This window comes from Clupea harengus, chromosome 26, assembly GCF_900700415.2.
Source record: "Clupea harengus chromosome 26, Ch_v2.0.2, whole genome shotgun sequence".
Classification (NCBI taxonomy): Eukaryota; Metazoa; Chordata; class Actinopteri; order Clupeiformes; family Clupeidae; genus Clupea; species Clupea harengus.
Window position 1 is genome coordinate 3,127,315 of NC_045177.1, and position 14,373 is coordinate 3,141,687.

Consider the following 14,373-nt stretch of genomic DNA (forward strand, 5'->3'; position numbering starts at 1 on the left):
AAATCTAAATCTTTGGTTTGCAGTACTCCCACTACTTTAATCTGGTATATATATGTGCATTTTGTAACACTCCTGCAACCCTCTGGTTAATACTCAGGTGTAGACCATGAATGAGTTCTCTCTCACTATGTGGCAGGATTGTAGACATTGGGAGGTTTCCCTGATGTGGTTGTACTTATTACCTCCTTTCAGTAAAATAAACTCATCCTCCGCTTAGTTTCAGTGTAGAACTGGGTTTTGAATATAGCAGTGCTCCCACTACTGTAATCTGACTATTAACCCCATACTTGAAATCGTTCTCAATACATGGCAGGAGTGTAGATACTGGGAGGTTAGGTGTATGCAGTCACCAATTTCATCTAGGAGGAATGATAATTTTTCCTCTCTTTTTCAATTTTTGTAAACCCATAGCAAAACTTCCTGAGAAGTAGGTTTCACTGATGTTTTTGCATTTATTGTATTCTGTCAGGAAAAGTAACTCCACTAAGTTTCAGTGTAAAATGGGTTTTTAAATGTCCTAGGAAACTAGCATTTACATTTCCTAATGCAACAACATCTTGGCAGTGTGTGTAAAACTTTTGAAGCATATAGACAGAAGTTTACATGTGTAACACCAGTTTCCATATGGTGTCTTTAGACGTCTGCAAGTGTCTCATAACCTCTCCAAAATCACCAAATACAAAAACCTGTCACTGTATTTCAAGGATTCATACTTTTTCTTGCCTTCTGCACTATAGCAAACCATTTTAATTCATTTCAGTGTAATATATTGTATTTTCTTGTGTGCATGTGTGTATGAAATCTTTATTTAACCGTACTCCACTACTTTAATCTGGTTTATATATGCAGTTTATAACACTCCTGCAACCCTGTGGTTAACACTCAGGTGCAGACCATACATGAATTCTCTCTCAATATGTGGCAGGATTGTAGACATTGGGAGGTTTCCCTGATGTGGTTGTACTTATTTCATTCTGTCAGGAAAATAAAAACTCATCCTCCATTATGTTTCAGTGTAGAACTGGGTTTTAAATATAGAAGTGCGCCAACTACTGTAATCTGACTATTAACCGTATACATTAATTCCTTTTCAATATGTGGCAGGAGTGTAGATAGATGCAGTATACTTCCAGAGCATCCCAGTGCCAGCCTTAAAAATGTGAATTAATTAATCGGAGTCCATGATGTGGTGTTAATATAATGCTCCTTCTGTCTGAGCTACTATCTTCCTGGATTCAAACTTAGGCAATCAGCTGTAGGAGCTTTTGGAATGCAAACTAGTCTGACAAAGGATTATGGGCAGGAATTCCATGTCTATGAGCACCATTTACACGTCTGATGTTCCTCAGGTGGCCATGGCCATAGCTCAGCCTGCAGAAACTCCACAGAGGAGTGAATTAGGGGGCTGGGGGTGTGAACTGAGAAGTGATAGGGGATGGTGAGGGGAGGTTGGTGTGGGCTGGTAAACTTCTGGTTTCCATTCTGCCTCAAAGCTGGTTTATACTCTATGCATATGTGAGCATTTATGTAGCATGTGTGTGTTTATTATACTGATATAAGGAGAGAGAGTAAGTAAAATATCAGACCTACATACCAATGTGAAGTTCCATTTAAAAAATAATAAAATGAAACAGAATTCACGGAACTTAATAATACACAGAGGACATTATCATTTACACAGAATGTTTTTGCCTTACTGTGGATGGCAGTGGAACGTCTAGCTCAACAACAATATTAAGGATTTTGAACACATATGATTATGTACCTAAGTTTAAGAATACCAAAAGAACAGATAATAGCGTTACTCTTGGCAGCACTCCACCTAAAAAAAAATATTGATGAAATGCAGTGAGAATGATAAGATGATCTCAGATTAATACCATGGCATTACCGACGTCATGAATAAATCTAGGGTGGGATGGCGTATACTACCAGCACAGAAGGCCTTGGGCGATGACTTCTCTAATAGACTACACTACCAGCACAGAAGGCCTTGGGCGATGACTTCTCTAATAGATTAGACTACCAGCGGAGAAGGCCTTGGGCGATGACTTATATATATATATATTTTTTAGCAGTACTCCCACTATTGTAATCTGGTTTATGTTGATTTTGTAACATTCCTGCAGCCCTGTGGTTTATACTCAGGTGCAGACCATACATGCATTATCTCTCACTATGTCGCAGGAATGTAGATACTGGGTGGTTAGGTGTATATATATTTATTTATATGTATATATGTATATATAGATATATATATATATATATATTTCCTAAATTTCCCTCTGGATTAATAAAGTATCCATCTATCTATCTATATGTTCACCTATTTCATCTAGGAGGAATGATAATTTGTGTAAACCCAGAGCAAATATCTTCTGTTCTTTCCCTGATGTTGTTGTACTTATTGCATTCGGTCAGGAAAATAAACTCATCCCCCGCTAAGTTTCAGTGTAGAACTGGGTTTTGAATGTCCTAGGAAACTACCATTTACATTTCCTGATGTAACTAAATATTGACAGTGTGTGTAAAAAAAAATGTAAGCAGACGGACAAAAGTTTAAAAATGTTGCACATTAGTTTCCATATGTTGTCTTTAGACATCTCCAAGTGTCTTATAACCTCTTTAGACGTCTCCAAGTGTCTCATAACCTCTCCAAAATCACCAAATACAAAAGCAAATACCTGTCCCTGTATTTCAAGCATTCATACTTTTTTCTTGCCTTCTGTACTCACTGTGAATTCATTTCAGTGTAATATATAGTATTTTCTTGTGAGAATATATATGACAGTTTATAGTCTCTCCCAAATATACCCAACAACCTATCCCAATCCATATAGATGTACAATATAGAAGTGCTCCCACTACTGTAATCCGACTATTAACCCTATATATGAATTATTTATCAATATATGGCAGGAATGTGGATAATGTGAGGTTAGGTGTATGCATGTACTGTACAGCTATTTCACCTAGGAGGAATGATCATTTTTCTTCTCTTTTTTTATTTTTCTAAACCAAGAGCAAATATCTTCTGTTATTGAGAAGTAGGTCTCACTGATGTGGTTGTTCTTATTACATTCCATCAGGAAAAGAAACTCATCCTCCACTACCCCATTACTACAGTGAGTGCAGAGTCTGCTTTAAAGGCATATTGACAACGAGAACACATCCCCCCCCCCCCCGACATCCATCACATACTTAAACTGTTTCAGGTTTATTTACACATACACAACTTTTTTTTGTCCATGGGCTAGTAAGCTTATAGATTGTAGTTTGCATACAAACTTGACAAACTTTGGTTTCGATCTCTACCCCAACACATGCTTCAGACATAAAGAAATGATGCTGCATCATGCACCTCACCGCTGTTTAAAACTAATTTAATAAAACTCATTTACAGAAATGATACTTCATTATGTAATATCAGGGCAGCACATCAGTAGTGTGGATCCTCTTGTGTCTCTTGAGATTAGATATGTGATTAAAGGCCTTTCCACACTCAGAACACTGATAGGGCTTTTCTCCTGTATGTGTCATCTGATGGCTGATGAGATCTGAGGTACTCCAGAAACTCTTCCCACAAGTAGTGCACTGATATGCCTTTTCACCAGTATGGATCCTCTCGTGTCTCTTGAGATGATTCGTTGTCGTAAAGATCTTTCTACAATGAGAACACTGGTAAGGCCTTTCCCCAGTATGGATCCTCTGGTGTGCTTTGAGGTTAGATATGACATTAAAGGCCTTTCCACACTGAGGACACTGATAAGGCATTTCCCCAGTATGGATCCTCTGGTGTATCTTGAGATGAGATATGTAATTGAAGTTCTTTCCACACTGAGAACACTGATGTGGCTTTCCTCCAGTATGTGTCATCATATGCTCAGTTAGGGGTGAGCGATTGGGACATCTGTCTTTGTTTCTTTTTTCCTCAGTGTTCCCTCTCTTGTTAGATTGGATCCTTTGAGCATCTCCTATAACATTATATAAAAAAAATCAGCATGATATTCTCTCTTCTCTTCTATCTAGGATGTCATTTCTACAATACAGATACATATTTTTGATACATTGATTATTTGCTAGAAATGCACATCACTTGTAAGTGACGTAGGATAAAAGTGTCTACCTAGAGACCAAATGTAAATGTAAACTAAGATACACACACACACACATGAAATACAGAGTAAGATAAACAAAGACGTCAGACACTTTCTCTCTTTTGAGTCTCTTTAACAGACTGCAGATAGTATCTCATATATAAGGTATTCCCACAGTATCTCTGTTCTCTGAATAAGTCTCACATTGTGAAGCAACAGTTAGCCATTCTTTAAAATCTAAGTATTGGAAATGTTTTGCTACAATTTGTCTGGTCGGGAGTTTCGGGAAAAGATATATGGCAATAAGTTGGTATTTCATGTGTCTAGTGTGTATCAGTTATGGTTTGTGCACTTCTTGATGTGTTTTCATTTCACGCTGTCATTTTATGAATATGAGCTCTAACTGTCATTTCACGTGAGCCGTAATTTAAAAAGAAAGTCAAACAAACTAAACTCACTCACGACACCGTTACTCTGCAGATTCGAACCTAATTCATGTTCGCATTTACTAAAGCCACCTCTGCATATATCTCATGCCTAACATAGCATCGTTGGTATGTATTTGCCGGCTTAATGTCATTATCGGGAATCAAATATGTTTATTTTATCAGAACTCTATGTAATGTAAATATGTTTATGTGTATGTTAGCATTGACGTGCCTATGTCTTCTATATGTTTCAGTTTTACTTTTTCTATCGTCAATAAACCAGGGGACTTGATGTTGGGGAAGAGTTTAGCTGGATGTCAGCGTATTAAAGCAAACATACCGAAGACGGCACAGTAAATACAAACCACCCTCTACAATAAGCAAGCAACTTACTTGTAGGTGAAGAGTCAAAGTCACCATATTCTTTTGAATCTGTTTCATCTTTGATTTCCATTGGGGAATTGTTTTCTTCTTTCAAGGCCATGATGCTAGACGTGTACATTTCAGTCTTGCATTCATATTTGAGTCCAGGATTTTCTTCCACTGTCTTAAATGAAGACAGATACTCTTGTAGGAAATCATCAAATTCTTCTTCTTTTAACTCCTTCTTCACTGAAGTGGGCAGTTGTGAAGGTTCAGTAAATCCAGACATTTCTGACTTTGCTTTTCTTTTTCCGAAACAGAACTAATCACACTATTCCTTGATGCAAGAATTCAGTGAAAATCTGTGAAGAAGGAACTACAGTATAGTTGTACTGCTGGTAAATTACACATACACTATACTTCCAGAGTATACCAGTACCAGCCTTAAAAAGGTGAGTTTAGTAATCTGACTTTTTGCTGTTGTGTTAATATATAGCTTCTTCTGTCTGACCTATTATCTTCCTGGATTCAAACCTAGCCAATCAGCTCTAGGAGCTTTTGGAATGCAAACTAGCATGTCTATGAGCACCGTTTACACGTCTGATGGTCCTCAGGTGGGCGTGGTCATAGCTCAGCCTGCAGAAACTCCACAAAGGGAGATGGGTGGGGGGGGGGGGGTGTGAACTGAGAGGTGATGGAGTAGGAAAGGATAAGTGGGGGAGGGCTGATAAACTGAAGAAAGCCTTCATTCATTTTCATACTGTATGTTTCTTTGGTATTTATGCATGCAATGTGTGTGTATGGATGTTTGCATGTATGTAATGTGATAATGTAGAATTGGATACATATTATATCAGACCTGATATTATATTAGAACTATATTTACCCCAGTAAACATTTACATGTTTTTCTTTTGACAGTTGGTGAGTATTTTGCTGAGCTAAAATGTTTTCAATCCTTCGATTAAGTTCCCTACATTAAGAGCAGAACAGAAATAAATGTAAATCACATCATTAAAAAATTTTTATTTAGGGTTGCAGGAATGTTACAAAATACACATATAAACCAGATTGCAGTAGTGGGAGTACTCCCTTTGATTAATTCTCAGGTGCAGACCATACATGAATTCTCTCTGAATATGTTTCAGGAGTGGAGACATTGGCATAAAGACATATTTTTTCATAGCCTCTTTTGCTCATATTCACTAAGGGTGCCAATAATTGTGGAGGGCACTGTAGCTCTATTCTCTCCACTGGTCAAGTAAAGGACAAATTCGAACAGTAAATTAACAAATGACCAGGCATGTTTGTAAATATAAATGAAACATTGCAATAGATTTGGTTTGAGTTTTACCTAACCAAATATTCAGCAACTTACGTTTAGTGCCAAATTTTACTTCTGGACTGCATTCTGCAACATTTTCAAGCAGGGTATCCTAAGTTTTTGAAGAACATTATGTATAACACATAGATGTTTCTACTGGTTGTTCTCATATTTCATATCAGCATTCTTTGATTCTTACAAATAGGTAAGGTAATACATGCGCTGAACTCTTCGTGTTAATATGTGTTCATATGAACTCATGAATATGAACTCGTTCATACAAAGTTCCTCAGGCACCCTGAGGGTTTCTACCTTTTCCCATTATAATTTGATCAGTTAAATCGAGGAGACTATAACATCAGCTAGATAATTAGCTAGCAATTTATGTAAATGGGATTCTTCCATTTAAATCGTTTAAGGTTATTACAAGTTTCCTTAGCTAGTTAGCTAGCATAACTAAGTAACCATAGCGACCAGCTCAAAGTGGATACGTTTGTCCTCACCGCCTTCTTTACCATGCATTTAACATATGAATAGCCCTCATTTGCTAACTGGTGGGTCGTTAGCAGCTGTTTTGTCACTCAGAAAATGAAATGTGCAAGATTTTAGTTCTATTCTCCTTACAAAGTGCTAATTAGCCTATTATTATTTTTCGAACTGTATATATCGTTAAAGAAGAAGATTCAAGGTTTCTGGGGATATTCTTTTTATGACGCTAGGACAAAAACTTGCGGAGCTACAAAGGCATATTGACAACAATAACAAAAATTCGCACCAGTAGAAAATCCTCCTTGAAGGGGGGCGGCGAATTTGGCTATCGCACAGGGCGGCCAAAACCCCCGCTACGCCACTGCACCATAGTATATCTATTCTCTCCATGAGACTCACATTTTGCTAAGTAAAGCACAAGTAAAACCATTCGCTAACCATTCAGTGTTTAGTAAATGTTAACGAAATATTGTATTTAATTAGATCTGAGTTCTACTTAACCAACTATTCAGCAACTTACTTGTAGAAGAATCGTCATCACCACATTCTCTTAAATCTGGTCCTCTTTAATTTCCATCAGAGAAGAATTTTCTTCTTTGCAGGTCAAGGTTGGTGATGTGTGCGTCTCAGTCTTACAGTCATGTTCCAGTTCAGGCTTTTCCTCCACTGTCTGAATTTCAAACAAATACTCTTGTAGGAAATGATCAGATTCTTCTTCTTTTATATTCTTCACTGACATGAGTAGTTGTGATGGTTCAGTAGATCCTGACATTGTAGACCTTTGCTGTCTTTTGCACTGGAAACCCAGCAGGACATTTCTGCAATGCAAGTAAAATATTAGCAACATGCCCAAACACCACAAAGACACAAACAGACAGAAAGACACAACAAAAACACAAACAAAACAGCCTAACATCTGACAAAAGATAACCGGGGACAAATGGATGGTCTGTACAATATCACACAAATCAGACAAAAGTATTTTAAAGTCAGAAAAAAGAAACATTTTACAAAAGCATATTTGAACACATCTGTACGAGCTTAATATAGTCATCATCCTACCTAAATCAAACATATGTGCATGCTTAATGTAATCACCATCCTACCCAAATCAGACATCTGTACGGGCTTAATGTAATCACCATCCTACCCAAATCAGACATCTGTACAGGATCATTTCAGGTTCAGATTTTGTAATGTTTTTCTCATCAAAAGCTGCCCTTTCTCTCAAATAGCCCCTGCTTGCTTGCAAAATCGCTCTGCTCCTGCTCAAAACGGTTTGTCTGCACTCAAATACACGGTTGCTTGCAGAAATGTCCGGTGTTTCAGTTTAAGTTGTTGTCCTCACACTCGAGCTCACGTACTTCTGCTCGCTCTCGCTTTCTCTCTCTCTCTGATTGTTATGAAATTACCGTAGCAAAATTTACCAACCAATACAAAATAATAAAGTGAAATGAACGAAAAAGGCTCTCAAATTGAAAGACCACGCTCTAGATTAAAGGATAAAACTTTCATACTTCGACAAGTTTATTTACGTGAGATAATCAGCTATCGTTAGGCGCATATGAGTGCCTATAGCAAACTGTACACACACCAGATATGCCCGAGTAATGGCATACATTTGGCATCACAAGGCTACTCGACTTACCTAGAAAACGGGAGCTCCACAGAAACTTATGTTTGGCGTCGGCCAGTTTTGGTCATAGCCTCATAATGTTCACTGTCGGACCTCTTTTGCAGCCGTCTTCGGTTTCTTTAAGACAGCAACAGCTAAATTAAGATTTTAAAGAGATATTATCCAGCCTAGAACGCATTAATAGGAACCCTTTCTACTGCGTGTGCGTCTTGTTTCCGTGTTTACAACACGTTGTCTGCGATGAAAGTTCCTTGGAGGAGGCGACAATACGCGACATTAAAAGCGGTAAAGAGTGTCAAAATAAAAGTCAGTTAAATATTTTGGCTTGGCTAACGTTTCTACGTTTTGCACAACATATGCCCATTGTACTGCTAGCTAGCAAAGATAAATACAGTCGATGCTATATTGCATCCGCAAATATTTTTATTTCATTCCATTCAATTGAATTTTATTCATATAGCAACTGAAATTGTCTCGAGTCTCTTTACAGAAGGAAGGAGGAATACATATGAAATACACAAAATCAAATGGAGAGAGCCCGCATTTAAAGTATTGGTTGTAGAACAGCTAATGGGTACACAGTGTCCTCATAAGGTATCTATTATCAGGATAAAAAGAGCAAGGAAGCAGAAAACTACGTCAAACTTCATCAAAGCAGAGAAATATCTTGAAAATAACCAAGACAGAAATGAACACTAACCCATCCACATTACATTACAAGCCTTTGGCCACTAACCCATCCACATTACATCAAAGTCAAAGTAGCTTTATTGTCAATTTCTTCACATGTCAAGACATACAAAGGAATCGATAGGACGTTTCCCACTCTCCCACGGTGAAACCTATAAAGTGCACAGGCACAACAGATAAGAAAAGACATTTCCTGGCAGCAATACACATCCTGTAAGATGCATTAACAGTGTAAATAGAGCAGTAAGGTGGGTATGTAACGTAACACAAGTGATAAAAGTGCAAGAGACAGTTTGTTATAGAGTCATGAGTGATTTTAGGGGGGGTTGGGGTTTCTTCAGACTGGAGGATATGGCTGGGGGGATTGAGGGGAGAGAATTTAGCTTCTTGACAGCTTGGTGTATGAAGCTATTTCTGAGTCTGGTGGTGTGGCAACGGGGGCTCCTATACCCTCTTCCAGAGGGTAGGAGGCTGAACAGACTGTGTGCGGGGTGGCTTGTGTCACTCGCAATCGAGGTAGCTTTCCAGGTGAGGCGGGTGGTGTATATGTCTTGCAAGGAAGGGAGCGGGGCACCAATGATCTTACCAGCTGTGTTCACTATGGGTTGCAGTGCTTTCCTGCTGTGTTCAGTGCAGCTACAGCCCCACACAGTGATGCAGCTGGACAGGATGCTTTCTATGGTGCCCCGGTAGAATGTGTTCAGGATGGGTGTGGGAGCTTTCGTTCTCTTGAGCTTGCGGAGGAAGTAGAGGCGCCGCTGGGCTTTCTTCGCCAGTGATGCAGAGTTGGTGGCCCAGGAGAGGTCCCCAGGAATGTGGTGCTGCTCACTCGCTCCACAGAAGCACCATCGATGGTCAGTGGTGGGCGTTCAGTGTGGCTTTTCCTCAAGTCAACCACAATCTCCTTTGTTTTTGAGTCATACGGGGATATATAGTATGCATACTTATGGATTATAATTTCTGAGTCATTCGGGGGTATATAGTAATTATATTTCTTATGGATTATAATTTCTGAGTCATTCGGGGGTATATAGTAATTATATTTCTTATGGATTATAATTTCTGAGTCATTCGGGGGTATATAGTAATTATATTTCTTATGGATTATAATTTTGAGTCATACAGGCGTGTGAGGGACCGGCGGTCACCCCACGTTGTTTTGGGAGAGGTCGCGACTGGACTTGGCGGTGTAGTTGGGAAGAAGGGTGCAGGAGATGGTGGCTTTCATATACAAATATATCTCTCTTTTATTAACCGGGGGAATTCTCTACATCAACCCCAAACCATTGCACACAAAATAAACAAACATAAATCACATTCACCACGCACTCACAGTGCTACATTTAACTAGGCACAACTTCCTTTGCAGAATGGAGCTAGGCACAAATCCCTTAGCAGAATTAGACTATGCACAATTAACCACGCAGACTTAAACTAGGCACAATTCACTACATAGACTTAAACTAGGCACAGTTCACTACGTAGACTTAAACTAGGCACACTTCACTATACAGACTCACACTAGGCACACTTCACTACGCATAGTTAACTATAGTCCAGACTCACCATTATTACTGATCACAGTTCAGCAGAGCACACATAACAAGGCACAAGGTGTCATCACAGCTAGACACAGCTTCCCCTCCACCTCACAACAGGTAAGGGTTGCTCACAAATGCCTTCTCAATGCTTTCTGTTCAAAAGCTCTCTGCAAAGTTCTCTCATGGCCATCTCCAGAAAAGTCTCCCTCCATGAACATGAGGCGCCCTTTAAATAGGGGCAGCCAGCTGAGCTCAGTTGAAGCAATTTGGCCTCCTGGGTCCAGCCACTATGGTGGGGTAGCCCGGATCGAACCATTATGGCGGGGGAGTCCACACCAGGGCCAAACTCCTCATGAGACAGTGAGAAGGGGAAGAAATTTCACCTTCTCACAAGGCGAATATAGGGAACTCTATTTATTATGGATTATAACTTCTGATTGTAGTATTTTAAAGGGGAGTCATATAAATGGCACACAGGTAAATGTGAATATCTGAGAAAGTGTGCTCCTTTTTTAACTTAATCCATACAGGTGATGTCCCACATTTTTTCTGTCAACAATACGACAGTTCCCTCTGACTCTTTTCCAAATTTGACAAGAGAATGTTCAACCGAAGAATTACAGAGTTCCCTATGATGAGGAATGGAGAGACTTTAAGTTCCCCCTCTCCCATCTCTGACTTCAAGTTGTTTTTTCCCGATTTATGGGTCAATCTTAACCCTAGCACATGTTTCAAATATGAAGGAATTATATTTTTTCATGTACATCACATCAAAAATATTTCAATTTGCGATACGCCATTATGTATTATCAGGGGAGCTCTTTTTTCATTTGAATGAGTCCTCTGGTGTCTCTTTAGATAAGACATCCCACTAAAAGCCTTTCCACACTGAAAGCACTGATACAGCTTTTCATTTTCATACTGTATTTTTGTGTGTGTATTTATGTATGCATATGTTTGTGTATGAATGTTTGCATTTATGTTTTGTAATCGTATATAACTTAACATAAGATGAGGATACACATAATATCAGACGAAATATAATATTAGAACTATATTTACCCCAGTTAACATTTTCATTCTTTTGTCTCGTGGGGGAGCAGTAGGTGAATCTACCTAGTCACTGTTCCTTCCCCCATAAGTAATGAACAGACCCAGGCTTTTACAGAGCTGCAGTAACTTTTTGACATTTCTGTTTATATTACTGTCATTGCTCTCAAGTGGTCTTTCAAGATGTTTGCTTTGATTGATATGTGTGTCATTAATGTATGTATACCCATTGGATGTATCTGTGTGTCATAATGTATGTATTCCCATGTGATTTATCTGTCTTTCATAATGTAGGTAGTATTTGAAAGGGGAATCATATAGATGGCAAACAGGATAATGTGAAGATCTGAGAAAGTGAGTTCCTTTCATAACTTAATCCATACATGTGATGTCCCTTTCTGTTCAGGATGAATATAACTTGGAAGTTTATCGGTCAACAAAACAAAAGTTCCCTGTGACTCTTTTCCACATTTGTTAGTATTATATGTATAGGCTTTTATATGTATATTTAGTATTATATGTATAGGTTGTTATATGTCTAGCACATTGTATTGTATATTTTCTTGTATATTTAGTAAGGTTATTATATGTTTATTATGTGTAAATTATGTTCATAGTACTTGTGCAGAGTGTACGTCATGGTTTATTATGTTATATGTGATGTTATGGTATGGTAGGTTTGGGCGGCGCCTTGTCATAAGAATTTCAGTGCCCAGTCTGACCCTGAGTCATTTTGTGCATCTGACAAATAAAAGACTTGTAACTTGTAACTTGACATGAGAATGTTTAATAGAATTCGCTGGAATGGGGAACATATCATTAGTTTAGCTTATTACTGCTTGTCGATTATATATTGTACACCCACACACACGTACACAAATACCCCCCAACAGACACACACAAACATACTTGAAAAAAAAAAAAAACCCACTTCAAGTTTTTTTCAAATTCAATTCATGCGTCCTAACAATTCATATTTCAATCTCTACCCCAAGACACGTTCAAATATAATAAAAAAATACTTCATCTTGTACATCAAACTTTGTTTAAAACTCAGCTAATCAAGATATTTTTCAGTAAGTGATACTTCATCATGTATTAGCAGGGCAGCACATCATTTGAATGGATCCTCTGATGTGTCTTGAGAGCAGACATTCGACTAAAGGCCTTTCCACATTGAGAACACTGATAAGGCTTTTCCCCACTATGGATCCTCTGGTGTTTCTTGAGATCAGACATTGAACTAAAGGCCTTCCCACATGTACTGCACTGGTGTGGCTTTTCTCCAGTATGTGTAATCTGATGTCTGGTGAGGTTGGAGATAACCCTGAAATACTTTCCACATGAAGTACACTGATGTGGCTTTTCCCCAGTATGGATCTTCTGGTGTGTCTTGAGATTAGATATTTGAGTAAAGGCCTTTCCACATGTACTGCATTGATGGGGCTTTTCCCCAGTATGGATCCTCTGGTGTGTCTTGAGTTGAGTCTTGTTACTAAAGGCCTTCCCACATGTACTGCACTGGTGTGGCTTTTCCCCAGTATGGATCCTCTGGTGTGTCTTGAGAGTAGACATTTGACTAAAGGCCTTCCCACATGTACTGCACTGGTGTGGCTTTTCCCCAGTATGGATCCTCTGGTGTGTCTTGAGAGTAGACATTACACTAAAGGCTCTCCCACATGTACTGCACTGATGGGGCTTTTCTCCTGTGTGTATTTGTTGATGAATTGCAAGATCGGAACGTCTAGCAAATGTTTTGAAACACTGGGAGCATTCATGTTGTTCCTTCCTGGTGTCCAGTCGCTGATGTGATTCCTGGTATGAAGTCTTTCTGCACTGGGGGCGTTTTTGGCGTCTCTCTTTGTTTCTTTTTTCCTCAGAGTTTCCACTTTTGTTAGCTTGGATCCTTTGACTGTGTCCTAAAATATTATAAATAAAGTTCAGCAATATGTTCTCTCTCCTCCTCTATCTGGGCTGTAATTTCTACAACACTGGTACATATTTGTGATATGTTTTTTGACATATTGGTTATTTGATAGAAATCACTTGGAAGTTACTTAGTATAAAAGTGTCTACCAAGAGACTAAATGTAAATGTAAACAGAGATGAACACACAATTGAGTTACAGAATTAGAGAAAAAAATTATGGCAGACGCTTTCTCTCTTAATTGTAAAGGACTGCAGATATTATCCCATGACTAAAATATACCCACAGTATTTATTGTCTATTGAATAAGTCTCACGTTGTAAAGCACAAGTTGGCAATTCTCTAAAATTCATGCTTTGTAAATATACACAACCCTAACAATAAACAAGCAACTTACTTGTAGGTGAAGAGGCGAAGTCACCATATTCTCTTGAATCAAATTCTTCTTCCTCTTTGATTTCCATTGGTGAACAGTTTTCTTCTTTCAAGGTCATGATGGTAGACGTGTACATTTCGGCCTTGCATTCATATTCCAGTCCAGGCTTTTCTTCCACTGTCTTACATGTAGACAGATCCTCTTGTAGGAAATCATCAAATTCTTCTTCTTTTATCTCCTTCTTCGCTGAAGTGGGCAGTTGTGAAGGTTCAGTAAATCCAGACATTTCTGATTTTAGTTCTGTTTTGGGAAAAGAAAATCGGTTACACTATCCTTTGATGCAATAATTCAATGAAAATCTCTGAAGAATGAACTACAGTATAGTTGTACTGTTGGTGAAATACACATACAGCATACTACCACACCAGTGGCAGCCTTAAAAAGGTGAGTTTA

The 14,373-nt window shown here is 38.5% G+C and overlaps 1 protein-coding gene across 1 annotated transcript; it reads right to left on the reverse strand.

Moving 5' to 3' along the window:
- Positions 1-2,576: 2,576 nt before the first annotated feature.
- LOC105900840 (zinc finger protein 501-like) lies at positions 2,577-14,157 on the reverse strand. Its single transcript, XM_042703909.1, has 4 exons — positions 13,942-14,157; positions 12,994-13,536; positions 12,742-12,909; positions 2,577-3,869 (listed from the first exon to the last, which is right to left on the reverse strand). The coding sequence occupies exons 1-4, from the start codon at positions 14,054-14,056 to the stop codon at positions 3,427-3,429; spliced, it is 1,269 nt and encodes a 422-aa protein (XP_042559843.1). The 5' UTR covers positions 14,057-14,157; the 3' UTR covers positions 2,577-3,426.
- Between the last annotated feature and the right edge of the window lie 216 nt (positions 14,158-14,373).